This window comes from Orcinus orca, chromosome 17 (genome assembly GCF_937001465.1).
Source record: "Orcinus orca chromosome 17, mOrcOrc1.1, whole genome shotgun sequence".
Classification (NCBI taxonomy): Eukaryota; Metazoa; Chordata; class Mammalia; order Artiodactyla; family Delphinidae; genus Orcinus; species Orcinus orca.
Window position 1 is genome coordinate 54,346,948 of NC_064575.1, and position 27,895 is coordinate 54,374,842.

Consider the following 27,895-nt stretch of genomic DNA (forward strand, 5'->3'; position numbering starts at 1 on the left):
AGTGAATAAGTTTAGGGCTTCCCTGGTGGTGCAGTGGTTGAGAGTCCGCCTGCCGATGCAGGGGACACGGGTTCATGCCCCGGTCCGGGAAGATCCCACATGCCACGTAACAGCTGGGCCCATGAGCCATGGCCGCTGAGCCTGCGCGTCTGGAGCCTGTGCTCCACAACGGGAGAGGCCACAACAGTGAGAGGCCCGCATACCGGAAAACAAACAAACAAACAAACAAAAAAAAGAGTAAGTTTAATTAGAGAACTGAGAAAATACGGAAGCAAAGGAAAACGGTCAAACAGGACCAAATAATAATAATTTACTCATTCAGCAAAGTCAAGGACCTTTAGTTCCTCTTCAAGGGCTGTAGATAATATTCTGAGCCATATACTTTGAGCTGTTTTGTAGATACTGAAATGCTCGCCAGGTGGAAGAAGTTAACTACATGATGACTAGATTAGCCATGACATAAGCTGCCACAATTCCAAGAACTGGCCTCAAAGAAATGGGAACAAACCGACCCTGGAACTGAAGACTAGCTGTACTTAAAACAATAAAGATTATGCTGCACGACCAATTTCAAGATGACTGTCAGAGCTGCCTGTGTTGTTTCTACATGTAGCCCCCTCCCTGCGCCTATAAAAGGTCTTACCGACTGACTGTCCGGGAAGGGGGTGTGGGAATCAGTCTTTGGACACGAGCGGCCCTCCCGCCCCCAGATGCCTGCCTCTTAAATAAAGCAAACTTTCCCTTCCACCAACTTTGCCTCTTTATTGGCTTTTGAATGGCGAGCAGCCGGACCCCACTTTTAGTAATAGTAATAAGAGAACAGAAATGACAGAAAATACTTTCCAAATAAAGTTATCAAAGACCTTCTTTGAAGCTATCTTTTCCAGAATTTAACGTTGAGTTTATCTGTTAAAGTACTTTAATTGCAATATACTTAATTCACTTAACTCAATGAAATTAATTCAATAAAGCCAAATAAAGAATACTATTTGAATTCTAGCTAGTTATTCCTTCACAGGACATTCCTTCACAGGACACTGTAAACACCAAAACCAAACTTTCAAGAGAATTCTATTCCAACCTCATTCCTAACCCTCTGCTAAGGATTACTCCCTACTCCAAGCACTTGCATTTTCCCTCTCAGCCCTGCGGCCAAACACGTGACTATCCTTAGCTTTCAAAGTACAGGTTTCCCTGGCTATGCGAAAGTAAAGCATGAAAGCTTTAATAAGCCAAAACTGCATAAAGCGAAGAAGCAATTACCGTAACACACACCTTGCTAATGGATGCACAACATAAATCCAGATAAAGCACAGATGCTCACAGACACAGTTCAAAGTTATGGCGGCTTGATGCTGTAAAGCGAACTTTCGAAAAGCGGGAGAAACCTGTACCTCCAAGGGTGAATTATTTACACCTGTGAGGGTTAAGCCCTAAAATGTGATAAACCCTTTCTTATTTTATAAATCAGGCTTTGAGTCCCACGTTCTATACCAATGAGAACTTTTCTCAGACTTTTATATCCATATTCCTCATTCCTCAGTATTAGGGAAAGGGGACGACGTTTGCCAGACCACTTTACCAAACTCCCCTCCCTCAAATCTGGCCCCAGGCGAGCCCGGACAAACAGCATCTTCTTCAACGCTCGCCTCACCTGCCTTGTGGAAGAGGCAGGAGAGGCCAATGCCTCCGACTGCGTCTTTTATCACTCAGTTCGGGGTGACAGCAAGGAGAAGCCCAGGGTCTGAGCGGTTTCTTACCGGCGAAGCGGATCTTCACGAGATCCAGCGGGTGCAGCGCGAGGTTGGAAAGGACCCCGCCGGTAACGCCCGCCACCAGATTCTCGTACCGGACGTGGCGGAATACTGTGCTCCACGCCGACGACCCGGACGCCGACTGGCCCTGGCCCGTCATGGGCTCAGGGCCCGGTGATGCCGTGGAAGTGGGACGAGATGCAGTGGCCGCCACCGTGGCGACGGTCGCCACGCTGGAGCAGAAACCGCAGGGCACGAGCCCACTTCTGGAACCCGCGCGCGGAGTCACACGCCTGGGCGCGGGATGAAGCCTAGAGACCCAGGAGCTAGGGGTACAGAAGTGCGCTGCCGCACGCCACGCCTACCCGAAGGAGAGTGAGAAGGGGGCGGGGCGCCTCCGCCAAGTTCCCGCCCCGCCTCGCCCACCTCGGCGGCTGGCTTAGGCCGAAGGGCGTGGATGGGAGAACACCACTGAAACACCGCCCCCAGCCAACCTTTGTCCGCAAAACTACGGAGCACCGCAGGGCCCAGCGAAACCCGGTTTCCGCTCCGTGGAAGTCACGTGACAGGAAGTAGTCTAGAAGAAGCGGAAGTGGTGTGTGTTCGTGGAGGAGGAGGCGGCGGCAACAGCAACTTGAAGGGGAAGGCTCGTGGAGTCGGGAAGAACTAGGAGCAAGATGAAGGTGAAGATGTTGAGCCGGAACCCGGACAGCTATGTCCGCGAAACCAAACTGGACTTACAGAGAGGTGAGACAAGTTAGTCGGGAGTCCACCAGGCTTGGATCTGGCCTCGGTTTCCACCGAATAAAGCTGCAGGGGAGCCTGGTGTTCCACTCTCGTTCTTTTCCTGTTCCTTTTCGCCAGGGCATAAAGCCGTTCTGGTACTGGGTAGCAGAACCCTTGTTTTCAAGTACTTTTTCTAATAACTTTCTCTAGTGGTAAGAGGGAAAGTTAGTTATATGGGGAAATGATTCCACCTCCCCCTTTCCAGCTGCTGCTCCCTGATTGTTCTCAGGTTCCTGTTGAAGAAAAGAGGAACTTGAGTGAGCCAAACTCGTGGATTGAAGGATTTAACAATTGAGCAGACCTTTAAACTTTTCCCGTTGCTCTAACTTTTGGCTAATTTACTCCTTAAAATTACGTCCTTCTGGATGTGGGAAGAGATAAAGGTGAAACGTAAAGCCATCAGTTCTCTCTTAAAAACTTGTGGAGAAGTTTGATGTGGGAATGGCTAAAATGAAATTAATGAGCTTTATTTTTCTGTTACTGGGTGTCTTGTTCCCCCATTAACATGCTGACTGCTTATGAATTATAACTCGTGATACCTAAATGACAAGGGACCATCCATGTATGTATGAACAGACTATTCTAAGCGAAGAGAATAACAGGTGCAATGCCTTAAGGCAGGAATAAACTTAAGGCATAAAAAAAGGCCATGTCTTCGGAGTTTGAGTAAGGGGTTAAGCCGTAGAAGGTGAGGCTGGAACAGTATTTCACTATCATTGAGTCGTGGAGAATATATATATATATATATATAAAATGAGCAATGCTAAGTAAATATATGGTCTCTGCTCACAAAATGTTTACAGGTTAAGTAACAAAACAGTAGTGCTTCTAAAATGCAAATTAGGTTGTGTCATTTGGACTTGACATCATCCCTATTCCTTGAACTTGGTCCCATCTTCCTCTTCAGTTTCACCAGTGATTACTTTTCCCACAACTAGCTTACATTTACTCTTGCCAGTCTGAGTGCATTTCAGTCATTCTCTTTGAGGCATCCTGTGTCACAAGCCCTTACCCAGTTTCTCTCCTAGCTCTGGGAAGTTTTCTCTGAACAATAGTCTTTCCAAACTTATTCCCTGCACATTTCCCCCCATCCTGTACACACTTAAGCACTCTCCTTCTATGTTTCTGTCACATATTTTTATACTAATATCAGAGTTTTTATTACATTGCCTCGTTATTATTGTGACTATCAGTCTTTCCCATCAGACTGAGCTTGCAGAGAGTGGTATAATCGTATTTGGTTCTATATCCTGTATTTAGACATCACCTGGTACCTAGGAGTTGCATTATTAATGTCTGAATGAAGGAATGAGTGAATGACTGGCTGGTCACAGAATCTTGAGGTTAGGAAGTTATTAGTTACCTGATCTTGTTATTAGGGATCTTATTTCTTATAACATCTTCCTATTTCTTTATAGTTTCTGGATGGAAGTGTTAATAGATAACAAAATGGAAAGATTGAAGTATTGGAGCTCTGTGAAACATAAAATAAGGAAGACAATTCCATGATTTTCTGGTAATTTTGGAAAGGTTTTGGACAAAGGGTCTTCAACTTTTGTATTCTCCACAGTGCTAGGCACAGTGTCCCTGATAAACGTTTTTTGAGTAACAAATAGAATGATTAGCTGAGGAAGACCACAGGAAATATTTAATGTGAATTATTTTATTAAGAGGAATCATTCTTATTTCAGTTCCAAGAAACTATGATCCTACCTTACATCCTTTTGAGGTCCCACGAGAATATGTAAGAGCTTTAAATGCCACCAAACTGGAACGGGTTTTTGCGAAACCGTTCCTTGCTTCCCTGGATGGTCACCGAGACGGAGTCAGTTGCTTGGCTAAACATCCGAAGAGTCTGGCTACTGTCCTTTCTGGGGCATGTGATGGAGAGGCAAGTGTCACTCTAAACGTTGATATTTTAAACTAAAAATAGTTATATTACAAACGTTCTTCCTTTAGTTGTGCGTTACTGTGGGTTTTAACTGTTTTGATTTTATTTTTCTATGTTCTGTTTTCTTTTAATTCTCAATAGTAAATTCTATTTGAATTGGTAATTTCAGTAGTTTCTTATCTAAACCTAAGATATTTAAAATGTATAACTTAAGGCTATTTGACAGTAAGTAATAAGGCATGTTTACAGTACAGATATTTAACTGTGAGTTTTTTTCCACAGAGAATGTTATTAACAGTTCAACACTTAATTTCCCCACTCTGGCAAAGAAAGAAAGCTTTGAAACACTTTAAACTAGAATCAACAGAGTATTTAACAGGTTCAGTTTTCTGCTTGTTGATATTCTTATCCATAGACATTGCATTATTTTAATCTAGAGGATTTTGTCTTTAGCTGTCTGGTAGAGTGATTTACAGCCTTTTCAGTGTTGAATTTATTTTTCTTGGAATGTACTCCTGTGCCTGAACGTTTTTAATTTATATGTCACTGAAATTTCCTAGTATGCTTTATCGTAGGTTAGAATTTGGAACTTAACTAAACGAAAATGTATTCGTGTGATACAAGCACATGAAGGTTTTGTACGAGGAATATGTACTCGCTTTTGTGGGACTTCCTTTTTTACTGTAAGTATAATGCAGTTAAATCATTAACTCTTTTCAACATGTATAAACTGATGTAATTGAATATTTTCTGAGTTCATTTTCATGGTCCAAGGCCCTTTCAGAGTTTCACAATGCAAAATAACTTACTAAAACTTGGAAAAGTCCTGGTTTTCTTTATGTAATCCAGCCTTTTCCATACTTTTTATACATAATTACTTAACATATTACTGAACTAATATTCTATAGGACACTCAGAAGTGGGATTAAAACAAGATGAGTAGGGACTTCCCTGGTGGCACACTGGTTAAGAATCCGTCTGCCAATGTAGGGGACACAGGTTTGATCCCTGGTCTGGGAAGATCCCACATGCTGCGGAGCAACTAAACCCGTGCGCCACAGCTACTGAGCCTGCGCTCTGGAGCCCGTGCTCCACCACAGGAGAAGCCACCGCAATGAGAAGCCCATGCACCAAGAGTAGCCCCTGCTCGCCACAACTAGAGAAAGCCTGTGCGCAGCAACGAGGACCCAAGGCAGCCAAAAAAAAAAAAAAAGCCACTTTAAAAAAAGAAAACAAAACAAAATGAGTAATTTATACTCCTTTGTCTGTTATTAATACATCATTGAAGGATTTTTGTGTATGATAAAATACACATAACATAAAATTTACCATTCTAACCATTTTTAAGTGTACATTTCAGTGGCATTAAGTACATTCACATCATTGTACACCATCACCACTATCACCTTCGCAGACTGAAACTCTGTACCCATTAAATACTAACTCCACATCTCCCACGCCTACCTCCCACCCCCGAGCTACCGGTAATCACTGTTGGACTTTGTGTCTCTGTGTGTCTCATTTATTTCACTTAGTATAATGTCCTTAAGGCTCATCCATGTTGTAGCATGTATCAGAATTTCTTTCCTTTTTAAGGCTGAATAATATTCCATTATATGTATATAGCACATTTTGTTTATCCATTCATCCATCAATGGACGTTTGGGTTATTTCCAACTTTTGGCTTTTGTGAATAATGCTATCATATACAAATACGTGTTCAAGTTCATTGAAAGCTTTTTAATAGGGGAATGACAGAATCTATGCTGAGCTTTGAGATTTTGACAGCAGTAAGTGATCAGTTTGGAGGCTGTTTTAATAGTCTGCATAAGCAATAATAGTCCTGGGGAGTGAAAACAGTTGAAAGTAATTGTTAGGTTTAGGAACATTTTTATTTTGGGGATTAGAAACGGTTTTATGGAGGTATAATTGACATATAGTACTGTGTAAGTTTAAGGTGTACAGCAATAATGATTTGACTTACATGCATCATGAAATGATTATCACAGTAAGTTGAGTGAACATCCATCATCTCATATAAATACAAAATTAAAGAAATAGAAAAAGGATTTTTTTTCTTGTGATGAGAACTCTTAGGATTTAGTCTCAACAACTTTCATATATAACATACAGCCATGTTAATTATATTTATCATGTTGTACATTACATCTCTAATATTTATCTTATAAATAAGTTTGTACCTTTCACTGCCTTCATCCAGTTTCCCCCTTCCACCTATGGTAACCACAAATCTCATCTCTTTTTCTATAAGTTTGTTTTTCTGTTTTTGAAGTATAATTGACCTACAGCACTGTTAGTTCTTGGTGTACAATATAGTGATTCAATATTTCTATGCATTTCAAAATGATCACCACAGTAAGTCTAGTTATGATGTCACCATATATATAGATACCCATAGTTATTGACTATATACACTGTACACTTATTTTGCAACTGGAAGTTCATACCTCTTAATCTCTCTCACCTATTTCTCTCATTCCCCCACCCCCTCCCCTCTGGCAACCACCTTTTTGTGCTCTATATTGATAATTCTGTTTCCATTTGTTATGTTTGTTCATTTGTTTTTTAGATTTCACATATAAGTGAAATCATACAGTGTTTATCTTTCTCTGTCTGACTTATTTCACTTAGCATTATACCCTCTAGGTCCATTGATGTTCTTGCAAATCACAAGATTTCATTCTTTTTTTATGGCTGAATTATATTCCATTGTATATATATAATACATTTTCTTTATCCATTCATCTGTTGATGGGCACTTAGGTTGCTTCCCTGTCTTGTATTGTTAATAATGCTGCATTGAGCATAGGGGTGCTTGTATCTTTTCTGATTAGTGTTTTTGTTATCTTCCAATAAATACCTAGGAGTTGAATTGCTGGGTCATACGGTAGTTCTATTTTTAATTTTTTGAGGAATCTCCATGCTGTTTTCCATAGTGGCTACACCAATTTCCATCCCCACCAACAGTGCACAAAGGTTTCCTTTTCTCTGCATCCTCACCAACACTTGTTATTTGTTGGCTTTGATAATAACCATTCTCACAGGTGTAAGGTGATATCTGATTGTGGTTTTGATTTGCATTTGCCTGATGGTTAGTAATGTTGAGCATCTTTTCCTGTGTCTAATTTGCCATCTGTTTGTCTTCTTTAAAAAAAGTCTATACAGAGCCTCTGCCATTTTTTATTTGAGTTGTTTTTTTGATACTGAGTTGTATGAGTTCTTTGTATACTTTGGATATTAACCCGTTATTGGATATATCGTTTGCAAATATCGTTTGCCTTTTCATCTTGTTGATAGTTTTCTTTGCTGTACAAAAGTTTTTTAAGTTTGATGGAGTCCCATTTGTTTCCTTTGCCTGAGGAAACATTTCCAAAAAAAATTAGTAAAATCGATGTTTACCTACTATCTTGAACATATCTGCCACATACCAAAGTCTAATTTACCATAGTTTGTTGCCTTGCTTTCATTTGGGCTAAGGCGCCAACAGTTCTACTCACCATTTCTTTCACCATCTGTGCAACTGTCAGCTTAGTGAAAAGACAAGCAATGCCTTTACTAACACGAAAATAGTCTCAACCTCCTGGACCCCTGAAAAATTCTCAGGGTCCTTCAGAAGTCTACACTTCACAGTTAGACAACCTCTGACTTAATAGTTTCTGGAGTTTTGTGTCATGAAGAGAAGGACTTTACCCATGCCAAGATTTAAAAATGCCTTCTCTCTAGTATTTTTTATGGGTTTTGTTGCATTTTTTACCTTTAAAATTACCTGGAATTTTATTTTTATATAAGATGTCAGATTGGTTCATACTTCTTAAATGACCGATCTGATCTCACAATACCATTTTCTTGTAATTCATTTTTCTCCCTAATTTGAAAAGTCATCTTTATTACAATAATGCAGTTTTTGCCATGTTTATGACCTAACTTTGTTTCTACCCTACTCTTCTTTTGCTCTGCTCATGCTGTTTTAAATTTTATGTACTTCATGTGTTTGTCACAAATCTTTACTATAACAAGGTGGGACATAAATGCATCAATAAATACAGTACTGGAAAGAATATGGTATGTGTTATTTTTTGAACTGAGGTTTATAATTTGATGTATGTGTTGGCAAGTGTACAGTTTATAACTTGTTCATTATCATCATCATCATAAATATTTCTAGGTTGGTGATGACAAAACTGTGAAGCAGTGGAAAATGGATGGACCAAGCTATGGAGAAGAGGAGGAACCATTGCATACAATATTAGGAAAGGTACAAAAATAAATTGACCCATACTTGGGCTATTAGAATTCTTCTCTTTTACCTACAATTATTTCATAATTTTAATTTCAAAAAAGATATAAATAAGAAATCAGACACTTTAGGCTGCAATAATTGACCTGTTCTAAGCAACATTTAATGCAATGAATGTCCTTTGCAGTTCAAGAATTTGAACAGTTCTTCGGTGTTCATTGCAGTAGGGTTCAGTTTCTGTTTTTAGCTAGAAGATGCAGTGAAATATTTCCTATAGCAAGAACATGGGAGGAAATCTGTAAAGATCAGAAAAAAGTGCTTCAACTTCTGATTTATATCATCATGGATCTTTCACAAAGCTCAGAATTTCTTACTTGAAAGAATTCTTTAGGAAATGAATAAATGCAATAGTGTGGTTTTTGTATAAATCTTACTTACATTTCTTAACATTCTGCAAATCAGATGATATAGTTTAGTTATAGCTTAATAATTCAGATAATTTGGCCTACCCATGTTTTTTAATGCTTACATTTTGATACTAAGTGAAATTCTGAAATTAGAATTAATCTTTAAATATCACATCTTTAAAATCTCTTTGTCATTTCAGTATTATATTTAGTATATATTTAGGTTCTGCTTTTCAGGTTTCAAGAAGTTCTAAATGTTCTTTCTTTAGATGAGGGGTCCAGCCCATGATCAGGGCCTTCCTGTGTTCTAATGGTCAATCTAAGTGTTCTTGAAGGGACGTGGAGGTGGGATATTAGTATGAAATGGAAATAATTTGCAGATGGTAAAAAATTAGTAATTCGTAAAACAAAATTGGTTTCATTCTTGTAAAATGTCTTTTCTCTAGGAGTTCCAAAGATTTTTGAAACATTTAGTGTTACCCCTTCTCTGTGGTATTGGGGGTTAATTCTTATTATGGAAAAGTTTGTAGGACTTGCCTTCATGAATAGAAAATAATTCTAAATCTGTGGATGCTGATAAGAGTTCTTAAAAGCTTGAAGTATTGGCTAAATAGTTCCCTTTAATTTGCTTTGCAAACATTTTTTGCCATACAGTACGAAGGTAGACTTTAAGCTGGTCCTGAATAGATGAGTCGCATATTTTTAAGTAAATAATACCAAATTTATGAGATTTTATTGCTTTCAACAGTCTCAGCATCCACGCTCGCCAATTTTATTTCTCCCCATAAATTTTAATGCAGTTGTCTGTATCTGTGTTTCTGTCCTGGGAATCAGTACTTCATATGTTAAATGTGGAATTAAGTTTTTTAGAAATTACCTTTGTGTTTCATTAGTTGGTTCCAAGATCCTTCAATATTACTTCAGTGATATGTATTCAAACTTAATTAAATACATCCCATGTTAACATTTTTCTTTGTTCCCAGAATGTGTGATAAGAAACATCATTTCTTATGGTAGAGTTTTCTCCTTTCAGTGAGGGCTTCAAAGAAACTTCTTTGTGAACTGGGATTTTCTTAAACAAATGAGAGTGTAGAGAAATATATTTAAAATATTCTGTAGATTTGAAGTACTAATGAAAAGACTCATCTATAACAACATCTTTGCTTTAAAAGACAGTATATACAGGAATTGATCATCACTGGAAAGAAGCTGTTTTTGCCACATGTGGACAGCAAGTAGACATTTGGGATGAACAAAGAACCAGTCCTATATGTTCAATGACTTGGGGATTTGACAGTATAAGCAGTGTTAAATTTAACCCAATTGAGGTAATGTTCCTTTTTGAAATATGTTCTGCTTATTGTTTTCTTATTATCTAGTAATTTCAGCTCTGTTTAGGAAACTTTTGAATGTATGATACAAGAATTTTCTGAATTTTAATGGTGTTCTAGCATTTGGTCCATTTTCCAGATTATATCTGAGTTCTTATACCTTTGGTCAGGTCTTGACATGTTTGCCTACAGTTATAGTCCCAGATACTAGTGTTCAGCACTGTTAAGAGGTGGGTGTGTGCATGTGCTCGTGGGGGTAGAATCCACGTACACACTGTCCTGTGAAACTCCAGTTTTATTTGTGCCTTCAACACTCGATGTTCCACAGATTAACATCTTTGTACCTTTAGGAAAATGTTAATTTTTCTTAACTCTCTTGGAGATCAGAAGAAGGAGTGTTGAGCATTGTTTTCTTTAATTATTTGTACATGGCAGGGGCACCAGTGCTTCAAAATAATATGCATGGTTATTTTTGTACTACATGATAATTAGTTACATTTTTCTTTGCTCAGAAGTCTGAACTGTGATTCCTAATTTCTTCCAGGTCTAAGGGAAGAGTTAGAGATTAGCCTACTTTTTTTTTTATAAATTTATTTATTTTATTTTTGGCTGCATTGGGTCTTTGTTGCTGCATGTTGGCTTTCTCTAGTTGCGGCGAGCGGGGGCTACTCTTCGTTGCGGTGTGTGGGCTTCTCATTGTGTTGGCTTCTCTTGTGGAGCACGGGCTCTAGGCGCATGGGCTTCAGTAGTTGTGGCACGTGGGCTCAGTAGTTGTGGCTCGCGGGTTCTAGAACGCAGGCTCAGTAGCTGTGGCACACGGGCTTAGTTGCTCCGTGGCATGTGGGATCTTCCCGGACCAGGGCTCGAACCCTTGTCCCCTGCATTGGCAGGCAGATTCTTAACTACTGCGCCACCAGGGAAGTTCCTACTTATTGTTTATTCAGGTCCGAATTTGGGAAAGGAGGTTTCCCTGAAGGCAAAGCTATCCCCTGGACTCCAGACTTTTCCCTGAGCTTTTCCTGAATACGTAACAATTGATGAACTCATTTTCCAGAAGACTCAGTAAAGATGGCTTTTCCTGCAGAAAGAAAAGGAAATCACTGCATGTGTAAGCTGATTTTAGAAATTATCAGGAGATTATTTTGTTAGATGGTATCAGAGAAAATCCTGATCTTCAAGTTTTACACTGTTAGAGACCCTAACTGATAAAAGGAGGGAAAAAGGTTAAGTCAGAGTAGCAGCGTATTAAGACTGAGGTGCTGCGGTGTGATGTGAACTTGGCTTTGAGGTGCTGCTGAGAAGTCAGTCAGAGGATGCCCTCCTGCCTCCAGCACACACCTGCATATACACTTCTGGGAGAGGCTGCAGGTCTAGAGCAGGGGTTGCCAAGCTATGGTCTATGAGCCCACTGCCTGTTTTTGTTAAAAAAAAAAAAAAAAAAGTTTTACTGAAACACAGCCGTGCTAATGCCCTTTTGCTCATTTATTGTTTGTAACAGCATTTGCACTACAAAGTAAAGAAAGCACTGCAGAAACCATATGGCCCACAAAGCCTAAAATACTTCCTTTCTGGCCCTTTACAGAAAATGTTTGCTGCTCGTTGGTGCAGGGTATCTGTCCCTATTATATCTTCCTCACTCCATCCTCTTTCTACCTTCCCTGTGTTCCCCTTGGTTGTAGAAGTGAGATATGGCATGAAGGGGCAAGCCAGCTTTGCAGAGCCAGCCCAAGGTGACACTAGGCAGAAGCAGGTTACAAACACAAGCAACTTGTGGGAACATTTTATGTCTTACTTGTGGTGGACCTAGTTTGGAACTGTATTTCCTGCCAGCATGCCTTTGCATTGACCTTATGCAAGTCACAGTTTTTCTCTGTATTTGTTTATTTTTAAAATGAGATTAATTATATCTTCCATTGTGCGTCATAGGTTTGTTGTAAGCGTAAAATGTGATAATATATGTGAATATTTTTAAAAGGTGCTCCCCAAATTTAAGATGGTGGTGTTACTGCTATTTAAAAAAAAAAAATAAACAGGAGGAACGGACAGATACTGATTCCTAGTTCTCTAAAGGGTAAATGAGATCTTTTGTTTCTCTGTTTTGGTGAACACCTGTGTCAGAAGAGCTGATGGCCAATTCTAAAATCATAATTAATTATTAGTGATGACCTAGCAACCATGTTTTTCAAATTTGCCTGTATAAAAACTCTATTTGTTCAGCTGTGTGTGAATGCGTGTTTTATTAACCTACGAACTGACTTAGTGGTAAAAGCAAATGGTGTGCATGTCTTTTACCCTGTATTAAACTTAATGGAAAGGGCGTGTTGCTATGAACAAATGGAGTGTATTTGTCTCCTAATCATTAATAATTAATTTTCTGTTACAATATTGAAGCCTAGAATTCTCATAAAGCCAAAAGTTTATGCTGAGCAGTGCTACATTTTACAGTATGAAAGTCAGCTTTCCGTCTAGGTAGAATTTTTTGCTTTGTTCAAATTAAAGTCTTTACTTTTAGAAACAGAACGTGGTCAGACTTTGGAGTGACATAATGAGAAACTAAGAAAGGTTGAGAGGAGTCACTAACTAGGGGAAAGGCTCAGAGAAGAAGTGGTTTAAGAAGGAGGGTTTTGGAAAGAACTGAGAAGAGATCGTGATGGTAGCATTGGCTTTATGAGTTTTATTTGAACTATATACACCCATGTAGTAGGAGCTAGCAGGCCATACAGCTGCTTAGTAAATGACTCTTCTAGTTCCTGTTAATGCTTACAGTAGGAATAATAGAGGCAGAAGCCAAGAGTTGTGTCAGGAACCATGGGTGAGGAGGAATGGTACTACAAAGGGTGGGATTTGGGACTCCACTGGTAGGTAGATGGCTTATTTTCACTTATGCCAAGGATTATGTAAGCACTTAGCACATTTATAACTGACTTACAAATAAATATTTTAAACATCTTGGAACAGTTGGACAAGGGACACACCTAGTTTATACAGAGAGTTAATAAACATGAGGAAATGTTTAACTGCTAATAAAGCAGTAATTTATATAGTAGGCCCTCCATATCCGCGGGTTCTGTGTCTGCGGTTACAGAGGGCAAGGGACTCGTGCATCTGTGGATTTTGGTATCCATGGGTGGTCCTGAAACCAGTCCCCCACAGATGCCAAAGGATGACAGTATATAGGAAATATTGCCATACAGATATTATTTTTAAATGGCACTACCTATTGCTGCCCAGTTGCAGTAAAATTAATATATTTCCACATTGTAATGTATATTGGTACAACTCTTTGGAAAACAATTACTCCTAAATATCAAAAGCGATAAAATTGTTCATACTTTTTGATTGAGTAACGCCACTACTAAAATCTTACTCTTAGAAAAAGAAGAGCTAAATGTATGCAAATGTTTTTTGAAGTGTTATTTATAATACTGAAGAACAGGAAACAGGTCTAAGTTGAAGAATGGATAAGTAAAATATGTTGTTTTAAAATAGAATGCAGAATTATCTGTACAGTATCATCACAGGCATCTAAAGTGGGGATTTAACAATGAAAATACTTGGCTTAGGTTGCTGAGATTATGAGTGATTCATTGTACCCTCTGAAAATGGACTTTAATGTTATAACTTCGTATCTTAAACATAAACATTGAGGGTAATTAAATCATTTGTTCACTGAATGGACATGGTTTGCTGCCAAGCCTAGCTTTTAACTGATGATTGTTATACTTATTTTTAGACATTTCTCTTGGGAAGTTGTGCTTCTGACAGGAATATAGTACTATATGATATGAGGCAAGCTACTCCTCTGAAAAAGGTGAGTTTCAGTTTGTCTTCTGCTTTATACAGTTGTTGATGCATCCCCCTGTAAGTGGAGTGACTGAAAATATGGAGCAAATGTTTTTTCAGAATTAAAAAACTCTTTAATAGAGGTGTCCTTAGAACCCAAAATGATCATAATGGCATTCTCTCAATTTCCTGTTGCTTGTTAGAGACCCTTAAGTTTCCATGAGGTACTGTATCCTAGTCTTTGTGTCTTTCATAATGCCAGCAGATTTTAGGCATCTAGTTTGTATTTACTGAATTGGAAGTTCTTTTTTTTTTTTTTTTTTTTTTTTTGTGGTACGCAGGCCTCTCACTGTTGTGGCCTCTCCCGTTGTGGAGCACAGGCTCCGGATGCGCAGGCTCAGCGGCCATGGCTCACGGGCCCAGCCGCTCCGCGGCATGTGGGATCTTCCCAGACCTGGGCACAAACCCGCGTCCCCTGCATCGGCAGGTGGACTCTCAACCACTGCGCCACCAGGGAAGTCCAAATTGGAAGTTCTTAAAAAAGTATTGCATCCTGTTACATCAGGCCCTGTGATTATCATATGACACATATGGTATTTTATTCCAGAAAGTTTTATAACTAATTCACATAACTACCTTTATTTGTTTAGTTACATGCCAAGGGGGTTGACGTTTTATTTAGACAAGCTCTGTCCTGTTCAAGGTGTCAGATTTCCCAACAGTTCTAAAGCAGTCATTCCAGGACTTAGATATCAAAGTTAATACAACCTTAAGTTGATTCTAGAGAGGGAGAGAAATATTGTTGGTAAAGAGGGGAGTGCCATTATAAGTGAAAAGGTATAAAGTTGATTTCAGGTGCTAGAATTGAGAGAGAGCAAGAAGAGCTAGACCTTGTTCATGTGCCACAAGTCCGATGCCCACACGTAACAGAAATGTTTTAATATTTTTGTTGTTTCCTAACAGGTAATAAATTCAGAAATATTAGGAGTAGAGTATATTCCTTAAAGTTTGAACTAGATAAATAGGATAATCTTTCCAAAGTATACTACCACTCCGATCATTTCACTCATTCATGTGATATGGAGGGAAGATCCTGCATGAACTTTGGTGTTAGACTTTAAGCAGGTAACTTAACCTGTGTTTCTCCTGTGAAATGGTGGTATTAATAGCTACCTTGCAGCCCAATGGTAAGAATAAAACAAGATACTTAAGCATTTAGCAGAATGCTAACATGAAGTACTAGTTTAATAATAGTAATTTCTACCTCCTTCACTCCTCCATTCTCAGTTGTTAATAATAGTGCTTCATTACTTTTAGGTTGAAGAAAAGAACTGTAGCTCTCAAGCGCCTCCAAAATCTGGTCCCAAATTGTATTCCATTTATTTATTTGCTTTAGTCAGTAAGGGTTTGTTACATGTATGTCACGTTGATGGATGCAGACGTGCTATTTTCTGTTATTTCTCTGTTCTACCTACTAGACTATCAATGTTTCTTCTATCTTTTCTCTCCTTAATGTAGCTGTTCTCATTCAGGGGTTGTACCACCCCACCAAGTATATTTTTGGAAGTGTGGGAGCGACATTTAAGAGACTGTTACTCGCATTTAATGGGCCGGCTCCCGAGAGGCTAAATATCCTCCAGTGGACAGTCACACACAACAAAAGATTATCCTGCCCAGAATGTTCCTTTTGAGAAACACGATAATATTTCTGGACCTTCACAGATCAGCTCAAATCATGCTTATCTTTTGAAACCTTTCTTCTCCACTTTAACCCTAAGCTCACCATTAATTTTGCCCCTGATTTGATACTTGATTATTTGCTGCTTCACTGTTTATATTTTAACTCTTCTTAATGTGTATCTCATTTTCCTGACTAAACTATAAGCTTTTTGAGGTCAAGGGACCATTTATTAAGCATTTTTATATTTTTCAGTATTTAGCACTCTGCCTGTGTGTTCAGTAAACAATTATTGATTTTCTTTTTCTATTGCATTGAGCCAAGTACTGTGCACATAATAGGTATTTACTAAAGTACTTGCTTAAATCAATGAGAAAAGAAGGAAGGGAAACGAAGTGGGAATTTATCCATTTTAGAGGGACTTAATTTCATAGTAATGGGTTAGTGTATGCTTCTTTTCCTAGGTCATCTTAGATATGAGAACAAATACAATTTGCTGGAACCCTATGGAAGCATTCATTTTTACTGCAGCAAATGAAGATTACAAGTAAGTTTCCCTCTTTAAAACTTACTTAATTTCTATCAGAAATAACTCAGTTGTATGCCTTACTAATGAAATATGTTTTCCTAGGTAGTATTCCTTCATATACTCTAGAAAATTGCTGTTTGTTTTGCTAAAAAAAAAATATTTCCCAAATTAGAGAAGTGCTTCTTAAAAAGTATTCTCAGTTTTCAAAATGATACAGACCAAGGATGATAAACTGTGATCTGTGGACCAAATCCTGTCTGCTGCCTGTTTCTGTAAAGTTTTATTGGAGTATAGCCACACTTATTTCTGTATGGAATATGGCTGCTTTTGTGCTATAATGCCTGAGTTGAGTAGTTGCGACAGAGACCATATGACCCACAAAGCCAAAAATGTTTATTATTTGGCCCTTTACAGAAAAAATTAGCTGATCCCTGACATAGACCATATAAATAATGGCTGAATCATACATGTTTTAAGAAACTAAAAATATCTGCCTACTAAGTGTGTAGCTCTTCAGGTAGTTGATACTCATGTGGTCATGTTATCAGCTACCACTATTACTTCAGTAAGACAAAAGGAAAAATAAAGTTTCAACCTTTACCTTAATATTTGCAGATATATTATTCTGTGACTTCATGTAAAGGTGACATAGAAGCCTTATGTTCTTGACCTAGATGGAATTTTATTATTTCTTATATACTGCTTTAAAACTTGTTGAAGCATTTGTCATCAGCTAACTTATTTTATCTTTGCAGTATCCCTGTAAGTTGGATAGGACATGTATGTTATTCCCTTTTTACAGATGAGGCTATTGATGTAGGGAATTTAATCTCCTGATGAGGAAAGAGTGTCTTATTCATCTTTTTTTATCCAAGCATTTATTGCAGTGCTATGCATGTGATGGATTTTTAATACATGCTTTTTGGGGAAGGTGGAAGTTTGTCATTAGATTGAACTTTAGATCGTCTGTATTTAAGTTCTTTGTTCTTTCCACTACTCTTATTTATGAAAGCATAAGTTAGCTCAGAAATAGGACTTATTACATGATGTTTTAGTGGTACCAACTGAAAACATCTCTTATGACTTTCCTATACTAAAAAGAAGCGCAGTTGGACTCTCATTAACTAGCAATACCAAACCACATTAATTGAAGCCCTTTTTAGCCTTTTTCTCATGTAGAAATTAAAATAGAATTTACTAAAAAACAAAATTTTCTAAAACAAACCTGGTTGAGAAACACTGCTTTAGATAGGGACTGTAAAGCAGTTGTCAACTCAGAAATTTAACCTCAAAGATCAGTATGACCTTGGCTGACAATCCTGTGGTATGTTTGAAAGTTATGAAAGAGAACAATGACTTGTCTCTTGATGAGAATTTCATGATATTTGGAAATTTGTATCATTAGCATCAGTGACTTTTCATAATAATCGTATTTAAAAGTACTCTTTTTGAAGTGTTAGGTCTTTTTTGTTTTAATTTTTGTTTTGAAATAATTTTAGGCTTACTGAAAAGTTACACAAATAGTACCAGTCAGCCAATTTCCCCAAATGTTAATGTCTTACATCCCCACAGTTCAATTAGCAAAACCAAGAAATTAAGATTGGTACACTACTATAAAGTACAGACTTTATCCCATCACCAGTCTTTCCATTAATGTTCTTTTACTGTTCTAGGATCCAGTGCAGGATCCCACATTGCATTTGATTGCCATGTCTCCTTAGCCTGCTCACTCTGTGACTTTCTCAGTCTTCCCTTTTCTTTCACGACCTTAGTACTTTTGAGAAGGACTTTCTTGTCAATTATATTGTAGACTGCCCTTAATTTGGGCTTAACTGGTGTTTTCTCATTATTTCATTGCGATTATGCATCTTTAGCAAGAATACCACAAAATTGATATGCCCTTCTTGGTGCATCAAATCAGGGGTACATAATGTCAGTGTATCTTATTATATTACTGGTGATGTTAACCTTGATGACTTAGTTAACGTACTGTCTGCCAGTTTTCTCCACTTATAAAGTTACTATTTTTTCCTTTTGTAATTAATACATGTCTTTGGGGAGATACTTTGAAATTATGTGGATATCTTGTTTCTCCTCAAACTTAATCTTCACATCTGGAAGTATTTTGATGTTGGGAACTTGGTCACAGTAATGCTATATTACTACTCTCCGTCATCCATGTTGGCTCATTTGAAGCACTGTTTTTTTTTAGCTGTTGATTAAGAATTTTTAAACCTCGAAAATCATGAAGTCATTGTTTTTGCCAATTGTGCGCAAAGTATAGTTTTCTAATTTTAATATACCCTTTGAAAAGCTGTGCTCACTCTGATATATCACTGATGGAGTATAAACTATTGCAACTTCATTGGAAATGATTTGTCAACTCAAAAGACTTAAAAATGCTCATGTCTTTTCTACTTGTAGGAATCTATTCAGATCTAATTGAATCTGCCCCATTCAATTAAAAATTAAATATGAAAAATTAAAATTTCATTTAAGAATTAATTATAGTAAAATGTTGGAAACTTTATTAATAAATAGATTTATTTAAACAAATAATTATTTTAACTCATTTACATATGAAAACATTAAAATATTCTCAGATTATTTAGATAAATGTTCATAATATGCAACATGAAATATCAGGATATAGAGCTTTATACAGTATTACCTTAATTTTATTAAAAGGTACATAGTTAAATAGTATAGTGAAAAGATGAGAAATAATTACACTGTGCTAACTGACTTTCTGTGGGTGGTGGAATTAAAGGTAAGTTTTGTACTCTTCATTCTTTTGAAGTTTGCATATTTTCTACAATGAGATTTATGTTTATAAGGTTGAAAGTGTGTAAGTGTAATCTTAAGGAATAATAAAAACTGTTGATATTTTCCCCTATCCCTTACCTGCTGTGTAAAGAATTGAGCTATTTATTTAGATGTGCATTATTGAGCCAGCAGTCTTATTTTCACTAGTGTCTCTTAGTACTACATATGCTTTTTTTAATAGAAATTTGTATCAAATAATTAAAAATTCTTTTACAGCTTATATACTTTTGATATGCGTGCACTGGACACTCCTGTAATGATACACATGGATCACGTGTCTGCGGTGCTTGATGTGGATTACTCTCCTACTGGGAAAGACTTTGTGTCTGCTAGTTTTGATAAGTCTATTCGAATCTTTCCTGTGGACAAAAGTAGAAGCAGGTATGTTACTACCGATAAACATTTGTTTTTGTTTGATTTTTTTCCTTGTCTTGATCATTTATCTTTTTTGAAAGGTTATTTGGTTGTGTGTATATGATGGAGCTCACACCCAGGTGTTGTGACTTGGGGTACCAACTTCCACTGCATCACCTATGGGTAAAACATCAGCCTACTGGGCAGTTTCTTCATTGAACAGGATATTATCTTTATATAATTTGTTTATATGAAATCTTAGTGTTTGCCTTAGAGCAAAACCTTTTATTTTAGAATTATTTTTAAGTGTTTTATAGTAATTTTTTAAAATAAAGACTTTATTTTTTTCGAGGAGTTTTAGGTTTATAACAAAATTGAGAGGAAGGTAGAGAGATTTTTCATATATTCCCAGCCCCTACACATGCAGAGCCTATCCCATTATCAGCATTCCTTGTGGGGTGGTACTTTTGTTACCTCACCAGAATGTAAGATGAGCTTACATCATAATCACCCCAAATCCATAGTTTACCTAGGGTTCACTCTTGGTATTATATATTTTATGGGTTTGAATAAATGTATAATGACATGTCCATCATGATACTATCATAGTATTTTCACTGCCCTAAAATATAGTAAACTTAAAATTTTTTTTAATTTGATAATGAAGAACTTAGATAAGTTTTTCCCTAATACAGTTTAAGAGCAGTTAATAACAATAATACCTTACATTTGTTATTTCTTACTTATTTATTTTTTATTTTTATTCATTTTTTTTTTTGCGGTACGTGGGCCTCTCACACAGAGCCTCTTCTTTAGAGTCACACAGCTCTTTTTTTGGTCATAGCCAATCTGCTTGTCTAACTCTTTGGTATTTTTACTTGTGATAGTTGCATCTTTCTCCCCTCTAATTTGAGGAAACCATATTAATTCCTAAACCTTTTTGTATAATCATGAATTGCTAGCAAATAATTGTCAGCATCGTCATGTGTATGATTTAAAAAGTGCTTGAATTGGAATCAAAAGCATAGTGAGTGGGTGTTCTGGTGACTTTGATCTTCATTCCATCATCTCCTGGGGTTGGTTCCTATATGGCTGTTACAACTAACTTGATATTCTCCAAACTGTCATGAATGGTTTGTTGGGAATTGTTCAGTCAGGCCCAAGGCAAGGCTGAGAGTTTCCATTCTTCTCACCTCTCTGGAAAATACTAAGAATCAAGAGAGTGTGGCCCTCCATCATTTTTTGGCACCAGGACCTCCAAAGGTAGTAAGTAGGACAATACTTTTCTAACATGATGTATAAACAGCCATAAAGAACAAAGGAAGAGGATGAGAAATGGGAATGTTTAGGCACCTATGATCCCAAGAGCCCTGCAGCTGAGCTCCAGCTGAATCGTTCTGCAGCCAGTGTGGGCAGTTAAATGCAAGTCTAGTTAAAAGCTCAGATTATTCCAAAACTGTATGAAGTGAGGAGTTCTTATACACCGTTTCCAGGGAATTGCCTCCTGATGTCATTTGGAGACTTTGTAATCACAATTTAATATGTGTTACTTCCTGTTGGGTTTAGTTATAAATGGTATTCCTTCTGACCTTTCTCTGCTTGAAAGCTGCTTCTGGTTTGTTTCTGTGGTCTGCTCTAGTTTCCTATCATTACAAACATCAAATAACACAGGCAGTGCTTTGAATGATACGTTTTTTTGTGGTTACGCGGGCCTCTCACTGTTGTGGCCTCTCCCATTGCGGAGCACAGGCTCCGGATGCGCAGGCTCAGCGGCCATGGCTCACGGGCCCAGCCGCTCCGCGGCATGTGGGATCTTCCCGGACCGGGGCACAAACCCGTGTCCCCTGCATCGGCAGGCGGACTCTCAACCACTGTGCCACCAGGAAAGCCCGATATGTATTTTTAAAATGTTTTCCTTTGAAAGATCTTAAAGTAGTTAAATTGTATTTTAAAAGTAAATTTTGAGTAGGTTTTCAAAAAGTACAGTTAAATGAATATTTGAAGGTAAACTTCTGTTGGGATTTCATTCAGTATTTACTTAGCAAACAAGTAAATTCAGTTGCATTCACACAGAACAATTCATTTATCTTGACTACGTATATAAAGAATTTAAGTTTTTAAATGTATTTATCCCCAAATAGTATAACTTATAATGAACTTTATGTATCTATTTTAAGTACAAGCATAAACATATCTAGAAGTTAAGAACTCTGTGTAGTTTACCATTAAGGAGGATTCTAAGTTGGTTAAGTGACTAACCATTGGATTTGTCTGGTCTAATACATGAACTAATGTAATACATGACTAGGTTATTTTTAATGGTTACCAAAGCCTAATCGAATTTCCTAATATTTAAATTCAATACGTTGCTTTGGGAAAAAAGACATCTTAAATAGGTAGAGGTTATAAGAATTGAGTCTTGTAAAAGCAGAGCATTGAGAGAAGAAAAAGCAGTCAGTGTCTCATCTACTTTTCCTTTTAATAGGATGTTCTTTCTAACCATACTCTCTTTTAGAAATAAATTTCTTATGGTCTAGCTACATGGTCATTCAAGAGCTCAAAATGTATCTGTTAGAAGCAGTGTAATAGACTAGTTTTGTGAGTGTACTTCAGAGATGTTTTTATATATATGAAATCTATTTGATTTCATCATCACATACGGGTTTTCTTTTACTGTGCAGAATTTGCTGAGCGAGTTTCCTTTCTCTCAAGTACTCTGCATTTTGAATCACTTAATCCAGATATGGAAACTTTACTTCTCTAGAACTCTCATCCTTTTATTTTTTCTGACCTTGTCTTTTACTTGCTTTTTAATGCTCTGCTTAACACTTCCTGATATAGTATCTTCTGTGAATTCACTTAGTATGTTTCACAGCCTTCCAAATAGGTATGATATTTGACATCTTCATTTATTAAATGATCCTTATCTCATCACTTCTGTAGCCCTCCATTTCTTTTCACATATGTAAATCATCAGCTCTCACTTCAATTAATTGAGCTTTTTATTTATTTTATTTATTTATTTTTTTTTTGCGGTACGCGGGCCTCTCACTGCTGTGGCCTCTCCCCTTGCGGCGCACAGGCTCCGGACACGCAGGCTCAGCGGCCATGGCTCACGGGCCCAGCCACTCCGCGGCATGTGGGATCCTCCCAGACTGGGGCACGAACCTGTGTCGCCTGCATAGGCAGGCGGACTCTCAACCACTGCGCCACCAGGGAAGCCCAATTGAGCTTTTTAAACAATTTGACCAAAACAGAAATCAGACATTAGGATCAACATATCAGGATGTGCTCTTAGAGTGCCATTGCATTTATTTTTCAATGAAAAGAAACCCCAAAAAAGTGTGGTGGTTGACCTTATTGTTACAAAATTACTCCAGCGTCAACATATTTTATTTGTGTTATATGCCCTCAGTTATTTTGCGATCTTTTCTGGGCATCTAGTTTTGCTTAGTTTGTTTATACTTATTTTTCTTATTGGATTATAACATCTCTGAGGGCAGGAATTTTTAATTCCCCAACACTTAGAATAGAATCTTGTTAGATTGGTCCCATAAAAATACATTTAAATGAATTTTAATTTCTCTTTTATACTCTTTTAGGACTCAAAAATGTTATCCTGATACTTGATAGGCAGTGGTTAAAGAAAATCTGTACCAAAATCCTAAGAGTTTTATTAATTCCTCTTCTATAGGGAAGTCTATCACACAAAGAGAATGCAACATGTTATCTGTGTAAAATGGACTTCTGACAGCAAGTACATTATGTGTGGATCTGATGAAATGAACATTCGTCTATGGAAAGCTAATGCTTCTGAAAAGTTGGGTGTGGTAAGACCCCATTTTCTTTCATTGTCATAAAGCTAGTTTCTAGATTTATTGAATATCATTATATTATAAAGAGAATTTATTTGAAATGCGTTAGTTGTGATAAAAAACAGGGTTGTATTGAGGTTTACTTTTTTCATGTCAAAGGCACCTTCAGAGGCCTTTGGTTTTTGTTTGTTTGTTTGTTTTGTTGTTGGCCACGCCGCATGGCTTCTGGGGTCTTAGTTCCCCAACCAGGGATTGAACCTGGGCCCTTGGTAGTGAAAGCGCTGAGTCCTAACCACTGGACCGCCAGGGAATTTCCCCAGAGGCTTTTGTTAATTAAAATGTTTGATCATATTTGAGCCTTCTTGTTTTTTTGTATTCTCCTTGAGGTGGGGAGAGAAGATGTAGGGACTAGAGGCTTAGAACTTAGAACGCCCATTTCTTCTGTTAAAGGAATAGTAATCAGGCAAGTCAAAGGCTGCAGGTCTCTGTGAGGTATTTTAATATCAAAGAGACAGTGAAACACTTTAAAAAAATACACAACTTCAGACTTTTTAAAAAGACTCAGTGAAAATATAACAAATATTACCATTGGCTAGCTACCTCTGGGTTGTAAGTAATGGTTGATTTTTGTTTGTTCTTAATGTTTTTCTAAATGTCTCATGTTTTCATACAGGGTATTTATAACTGAAACAAATATTAAGTTTAAGAAGGAAAGGTTAAGTGTGGGTTATTTTCTACTTAGCTCTGGAAGGAAAATCAAGATATGATAAGTAGTAATTAAAGATAGTTTTATTTTAGGTTTAATGATTACTAAGTACTACACTATGCCTAGGTTTCAGTTCATCATTAAATGTTCCTCTAAGTCATATCATCCTTAACAGTTGTTAGACGAAGGCTAGTTATTACGGCATCAGATGCTTTCTTTTCTGTTTCAGAAGTTACTTTTACAGAAAAAAATTTTTTTGAGAGATTCATTTAAGTGCTTTTACTATGCCTAGAGTGGTCCACAGAGCCCAGCTCCCTTGGCACTGCTCTTTTTCACTTGGTGGCATCCATCTACATTGTAGGCATGCTGCCTAAAAGGAGATTCAGTGCTCGCAAACCTGGTATCACTAACATAACCTTGTAAAGGGTATAGTTACATTAGCAATTGGTCGCACGTCATGAAAATTTAGTTTTTTGGGGAAACATTGCTCCTAACTTTGTTGTACTGAAGCAAAACAAGCACACCATTCATTAAAATATCAAAATGCATTTTTTCAGCTTACGTCACGAGAAAAAGCAGCCACAGATTATAACCAGAGATTAAAGGAGAAATTTCAACATCATCCTCACATAAAACGTATTTCTCGTCACCGACATCTACCAAAATCTATCTACAGTCAGATTCAGGAGCAGCGCATCATGAAAGAAGCTCGTCGACGAAAGTATGTTTTGGAGCATTTGACTCTCTCTCAGTACCCTTTTCTAACTCCCCGCCTTGCGTCTCACCAAAAACAAACAAAAAAACGTGCCTTTCAAGGGAATAGTTTATGTGTTGTTGTGCATCAGAGGTGTTTTTTTGTTTTTAATTGGGGTATAATTGATTTACAATGTTGTGTTAGTTTCAGGTGTACAGCAAAGTGAATCTGTTATACACACACACACACACATATATATATATATATATATATATACCTCCACTCTTTTTTAGCTTCTTTTTCCATGTAGGCCATTACAGAGTATTGAGTAGAGTTCCCTGTGCTATACAGTAGGTCCTTATTAGTTATTTGTTTTATATAGTAGTGTGTATGTGTCAGTCCCAATCTTCCAGTTTATCCCTACCCCCCATACCCCCCTGGTAACCATAAGTTTATTTTTTACATCTGTAACACTATTTCTGATTTGTAGAAGTTCATTTGTAGCCTTTTCTTAGATTCCACATACAAGCAATATCATGATATTTGTCTTCCTCTGACTTACTTCACTCAGTATGAGAATCTCTAGGTCCATCCATGTTGCTGCATATGCCATTATTTTGTTCTTTTATGGCTGAGCAATATTCCGTTGTATATATGTACCACATCTTTATCCATTCCTCTGTTGATGGACATTTAGGTTGTTTCCATGTCCTGGCTATTGTAAATAGTGCTGCAGTGAACATTGGGGTGCATATATCTTTTTGAATTATGGTTTTCTCAGGGTATATGTCCAGGAGTGGGATTGCTGGTTCATATGGTAGCTCTAGTTTCAGTTTTTTCAAGGAACCTCCATATTGTTCTCCATAGTGGATATACCAGTTTGCATTCCTACCAACAGTGTAGGAGGGTTTTCTTTTCTCCACACCCTCTCCAGCATGCATTGTTTGTAGATTTTTTGATGATGGCCATTCTGACCGTGTGAGGAGGTATCTCATTGTAGTTTTGATTTCCATTTCTCTAATAATTAGTGATGTTGAGCATCTTTTCATGTGCTTTTTAACCATCTGTATGTCCTCTTTGGAGAAATGTCTAGTTAGATCTTCCACCATTTTTTGATTGGGTTGTCAGAGGTGTTTTTGAATACTTCTCTGGGCCTTTTTCCTTTTCCTGATAAAAGGGGGAGCAATAGTCATCTCACATGGTGAGAATTTTCATTAACTCTCTTTGAGCATATGTTTAAAGGGCAGACAATGTCAGTGACTTATATCAAAATAAGAAAATGCTTCTGCTCATACTAAAAAACTATTATAAATGGAGAATATTTGTAAAAAATAATTTCCAACGTAGCTGGAATTAAGAGGTATTTTCCAGCTTAAAGACTGCGAAGAACATTTGTTAGATAAAAATTTGTCTAATATGCTTCATCATAGCATTTGGAATCTAACATTTTGGCTCTAAAGCGTAGCATTCCACCATCACCACCATTTCCCCTGTGGAATATTCTTCTCCATGCAGTCTTTGAATTCATGTGAAGTATTATAGAAATTCTAAGACAGAGTTCTTCTTTTCTTTTAATTAGACTATTCAAATGATTATTTTGTTGTCTTTGGGTAGATGTTGGGGTTGAGTCACTTTTAAATATTTTAACAACTGCAGCAGGTTTTTAAAGTTAGTAAAGGACGCCGATAGAGAAGAAGCTAATAAATAAGTTAACAAAACTTGATTTCTAGCTGCTTTTTACCTAATCTCATTGTGAAAACTTTTTTTTAAAAAAGATGGTTTTCCAGTGAAAGAAAATGCCTTGTGATTTTTCTGAGGAAGTTTTCTTTGGTTAAGATGATTTCTCGTAAACTTGCTTATATTTTGTGTATTTTGTTTTATTTCTAGGGAACTGAATCGTATCAAACATAGCAAGCCTGGATCTGTGCAGAGGGTGTCAGAGAAGAAGAAACGCGTAGTGGCAGTTGTGAAATAATATTTGGTATTCCTACCAATACTGATGTATAAGTGTTTGTTATGTTTTCATTCGTGAACTCTACAAATAAAAGTACTGGCTCTAGTATAACAACGAATGTTATAGTTGTATGTGTAGAGCTTAATCGTTGCACATTTTTGCTATCCTGAAAAATTATTTTTAAATGTGACCTGGTCAATAAGACTATCCAACATTTTATTCCTGATCTTCTTTTTTATTGCATTAAAGAATACAGTATTTACAAACTAACTTATTTTTTGCTGTTAGAAATTGCAGATATACTTTCGCTTTGATTTGTTACTTTAGACACTCTATGTTTGAATTTACATTTAAGACCAAACATCTCTTTTGTTACCTTTTAATACTACTTTAGATAATTATTGCAGTGATTCTTCCTAGGATTTCATAAACACATAGAAGAATTATGTCAGAACTTTTTTCATTAGTATTTATTTTCTGTGCTTTATTTATATTTGGTTTTTTGAGACATTAAAGATATCAGCCTACATTTATATAACTTTTTTTTTAACATCTTTTTTGGATTATAATTGCTTTACAATGATGTGTTAGTTTCTGCTTTATAACAAAGTGAATCAGTTATACATATACATATGTTCCCATATCTCTTCCCTCTTGCGTCTCCCTCCCTCCCACCCTCCCTATCCCACCCCTCCAGGTGGTCAAAAAGCACCGAGCTGATCTCCCTGTGCTATGCGGCTGCTTCCCACTAGCTATCTACCTTACGTTTGGTAGTATATATATGTCCATGCCACTCTCTCACTTTGTCACAGCTTACCCTTCCCCCTCCCCATATCCTCAAGTCCATTATCTAGTAGGTCTGTGTCTTTATTCCCATCTTGCCCCTACGTTCTTCATGACCTTTTTTTTTTTTCTTAGATTCCATATATATGTATTAGCATACAGTATTTGTCTTTCTTTTTCTGACTTACTTCACTCTGTATGACAGACTCCAGGTCCATCCACCTCACTACAAATAACTCAATTTTGTTTCTTTTTATGACTGAGTAATATTCCATTGTATATATGTGCCACATCGTCTTTATCCATTCATCTGTTGCTGGACACTTAGGTTACTTCCATGTCCTGG

The 27,895-nt window shown here is 37.2% G+C and overlaps 2 protein-coding genes across 3 annotated transcripts in view; one reads left to right on the forward strand and one right to left on the reverse strand.

Moving 5' to 3' along the window:
* The window catches only part of SLC25A32 (solute carrier family 25 member 32), a 49,500-nt gene extending 47,269 nt beyond the window's left edge, over positions 1 to 2,231 (reverse strand). Inside the window, exon 1 of the mRNA XM_004275314.3 lies at positions 1,761 to 2,231. Coding sequence (XP_004275362.1) covers positions 1,761 to 1,914 — 154 coding nt within the window. The 5' untranslated portion in view covers positions 1,915 to 2,231. The remainder of the gene's footprint in view (positions 1 to 1,760) is intronic.
* A 106-nt stretch (positions 2,232 to 2,337) lies between these two features.
* Positions 2,338 to 26,880, forward strand: DCAF13 (DDB1 and CUL4 associated factor 13). 2 transcript variants are annotated; one of them, XM_004275315.4, is made up of 11 exons: positions 2,339 to 2,501; positions 4,232 to 4,431; positions 5,007 to 5,114; positions 8,618 to 8,707; positions 10,269 to 10,424; positions 14,161 to 14,238; positions 16,353 to 16,435; positions 19,460 to 19,624; positions 23,292 to 23,427; positions 24,676 to 24,839; positions 26,700 to 26,880. In XM_004275315.4, the coding sequence occupies exons 1-11, from the start codon at positions 2,432 to 2,434 to the stop codon at positions 26,785 to 26,787; spliced, it is 1,338 nt and encodes a 445-aa protein (XP_004275363.1). In that variant the 5' UTR covers positions 2,339 to 2,431; the 3' UTR covers positions 26,788 to 26,880. The 2 variants fall into 2 exon arrangements, with proteins under 2 accessions (XP_033294003.1, XP_004275363.1); XM_033438112.2 differs by lacking the exon at positions 10,269 to 10,424 and having other exon boundaries at positions 2,338 to 2,501.
* Positions 26,881 to 27,895: the final 1,015 nt, after the last annotated feature.

What these genes read in the sequence shown, in the direction of transcription:
- DCAF13 (XM_004275315.4), top strand. Translation starts at nt 2,432, where the DNA reads ATGAAGGTGAAGATGTTGAGCCGGAACCCGGACAGCTATGTCCGCGAA. An exon ending in TGCATACAATATTAGGAAAG is followed by an intron (nt 8,708 to 10,268) that starts GTACAAAAATAA and finishes TTGCTTTAAAAG; the next exon opens with ACAGTATATACAGGAATTGA. An exon ending in TTAAATTTAACCCAATTGAG is followed by an intron (nt 10,425 to 14,160) that starts GTAATGTTCCTT and finishes ACTTATTTTTAG; the next exon opens with ACATTTCTCTTGGGAAGTTG.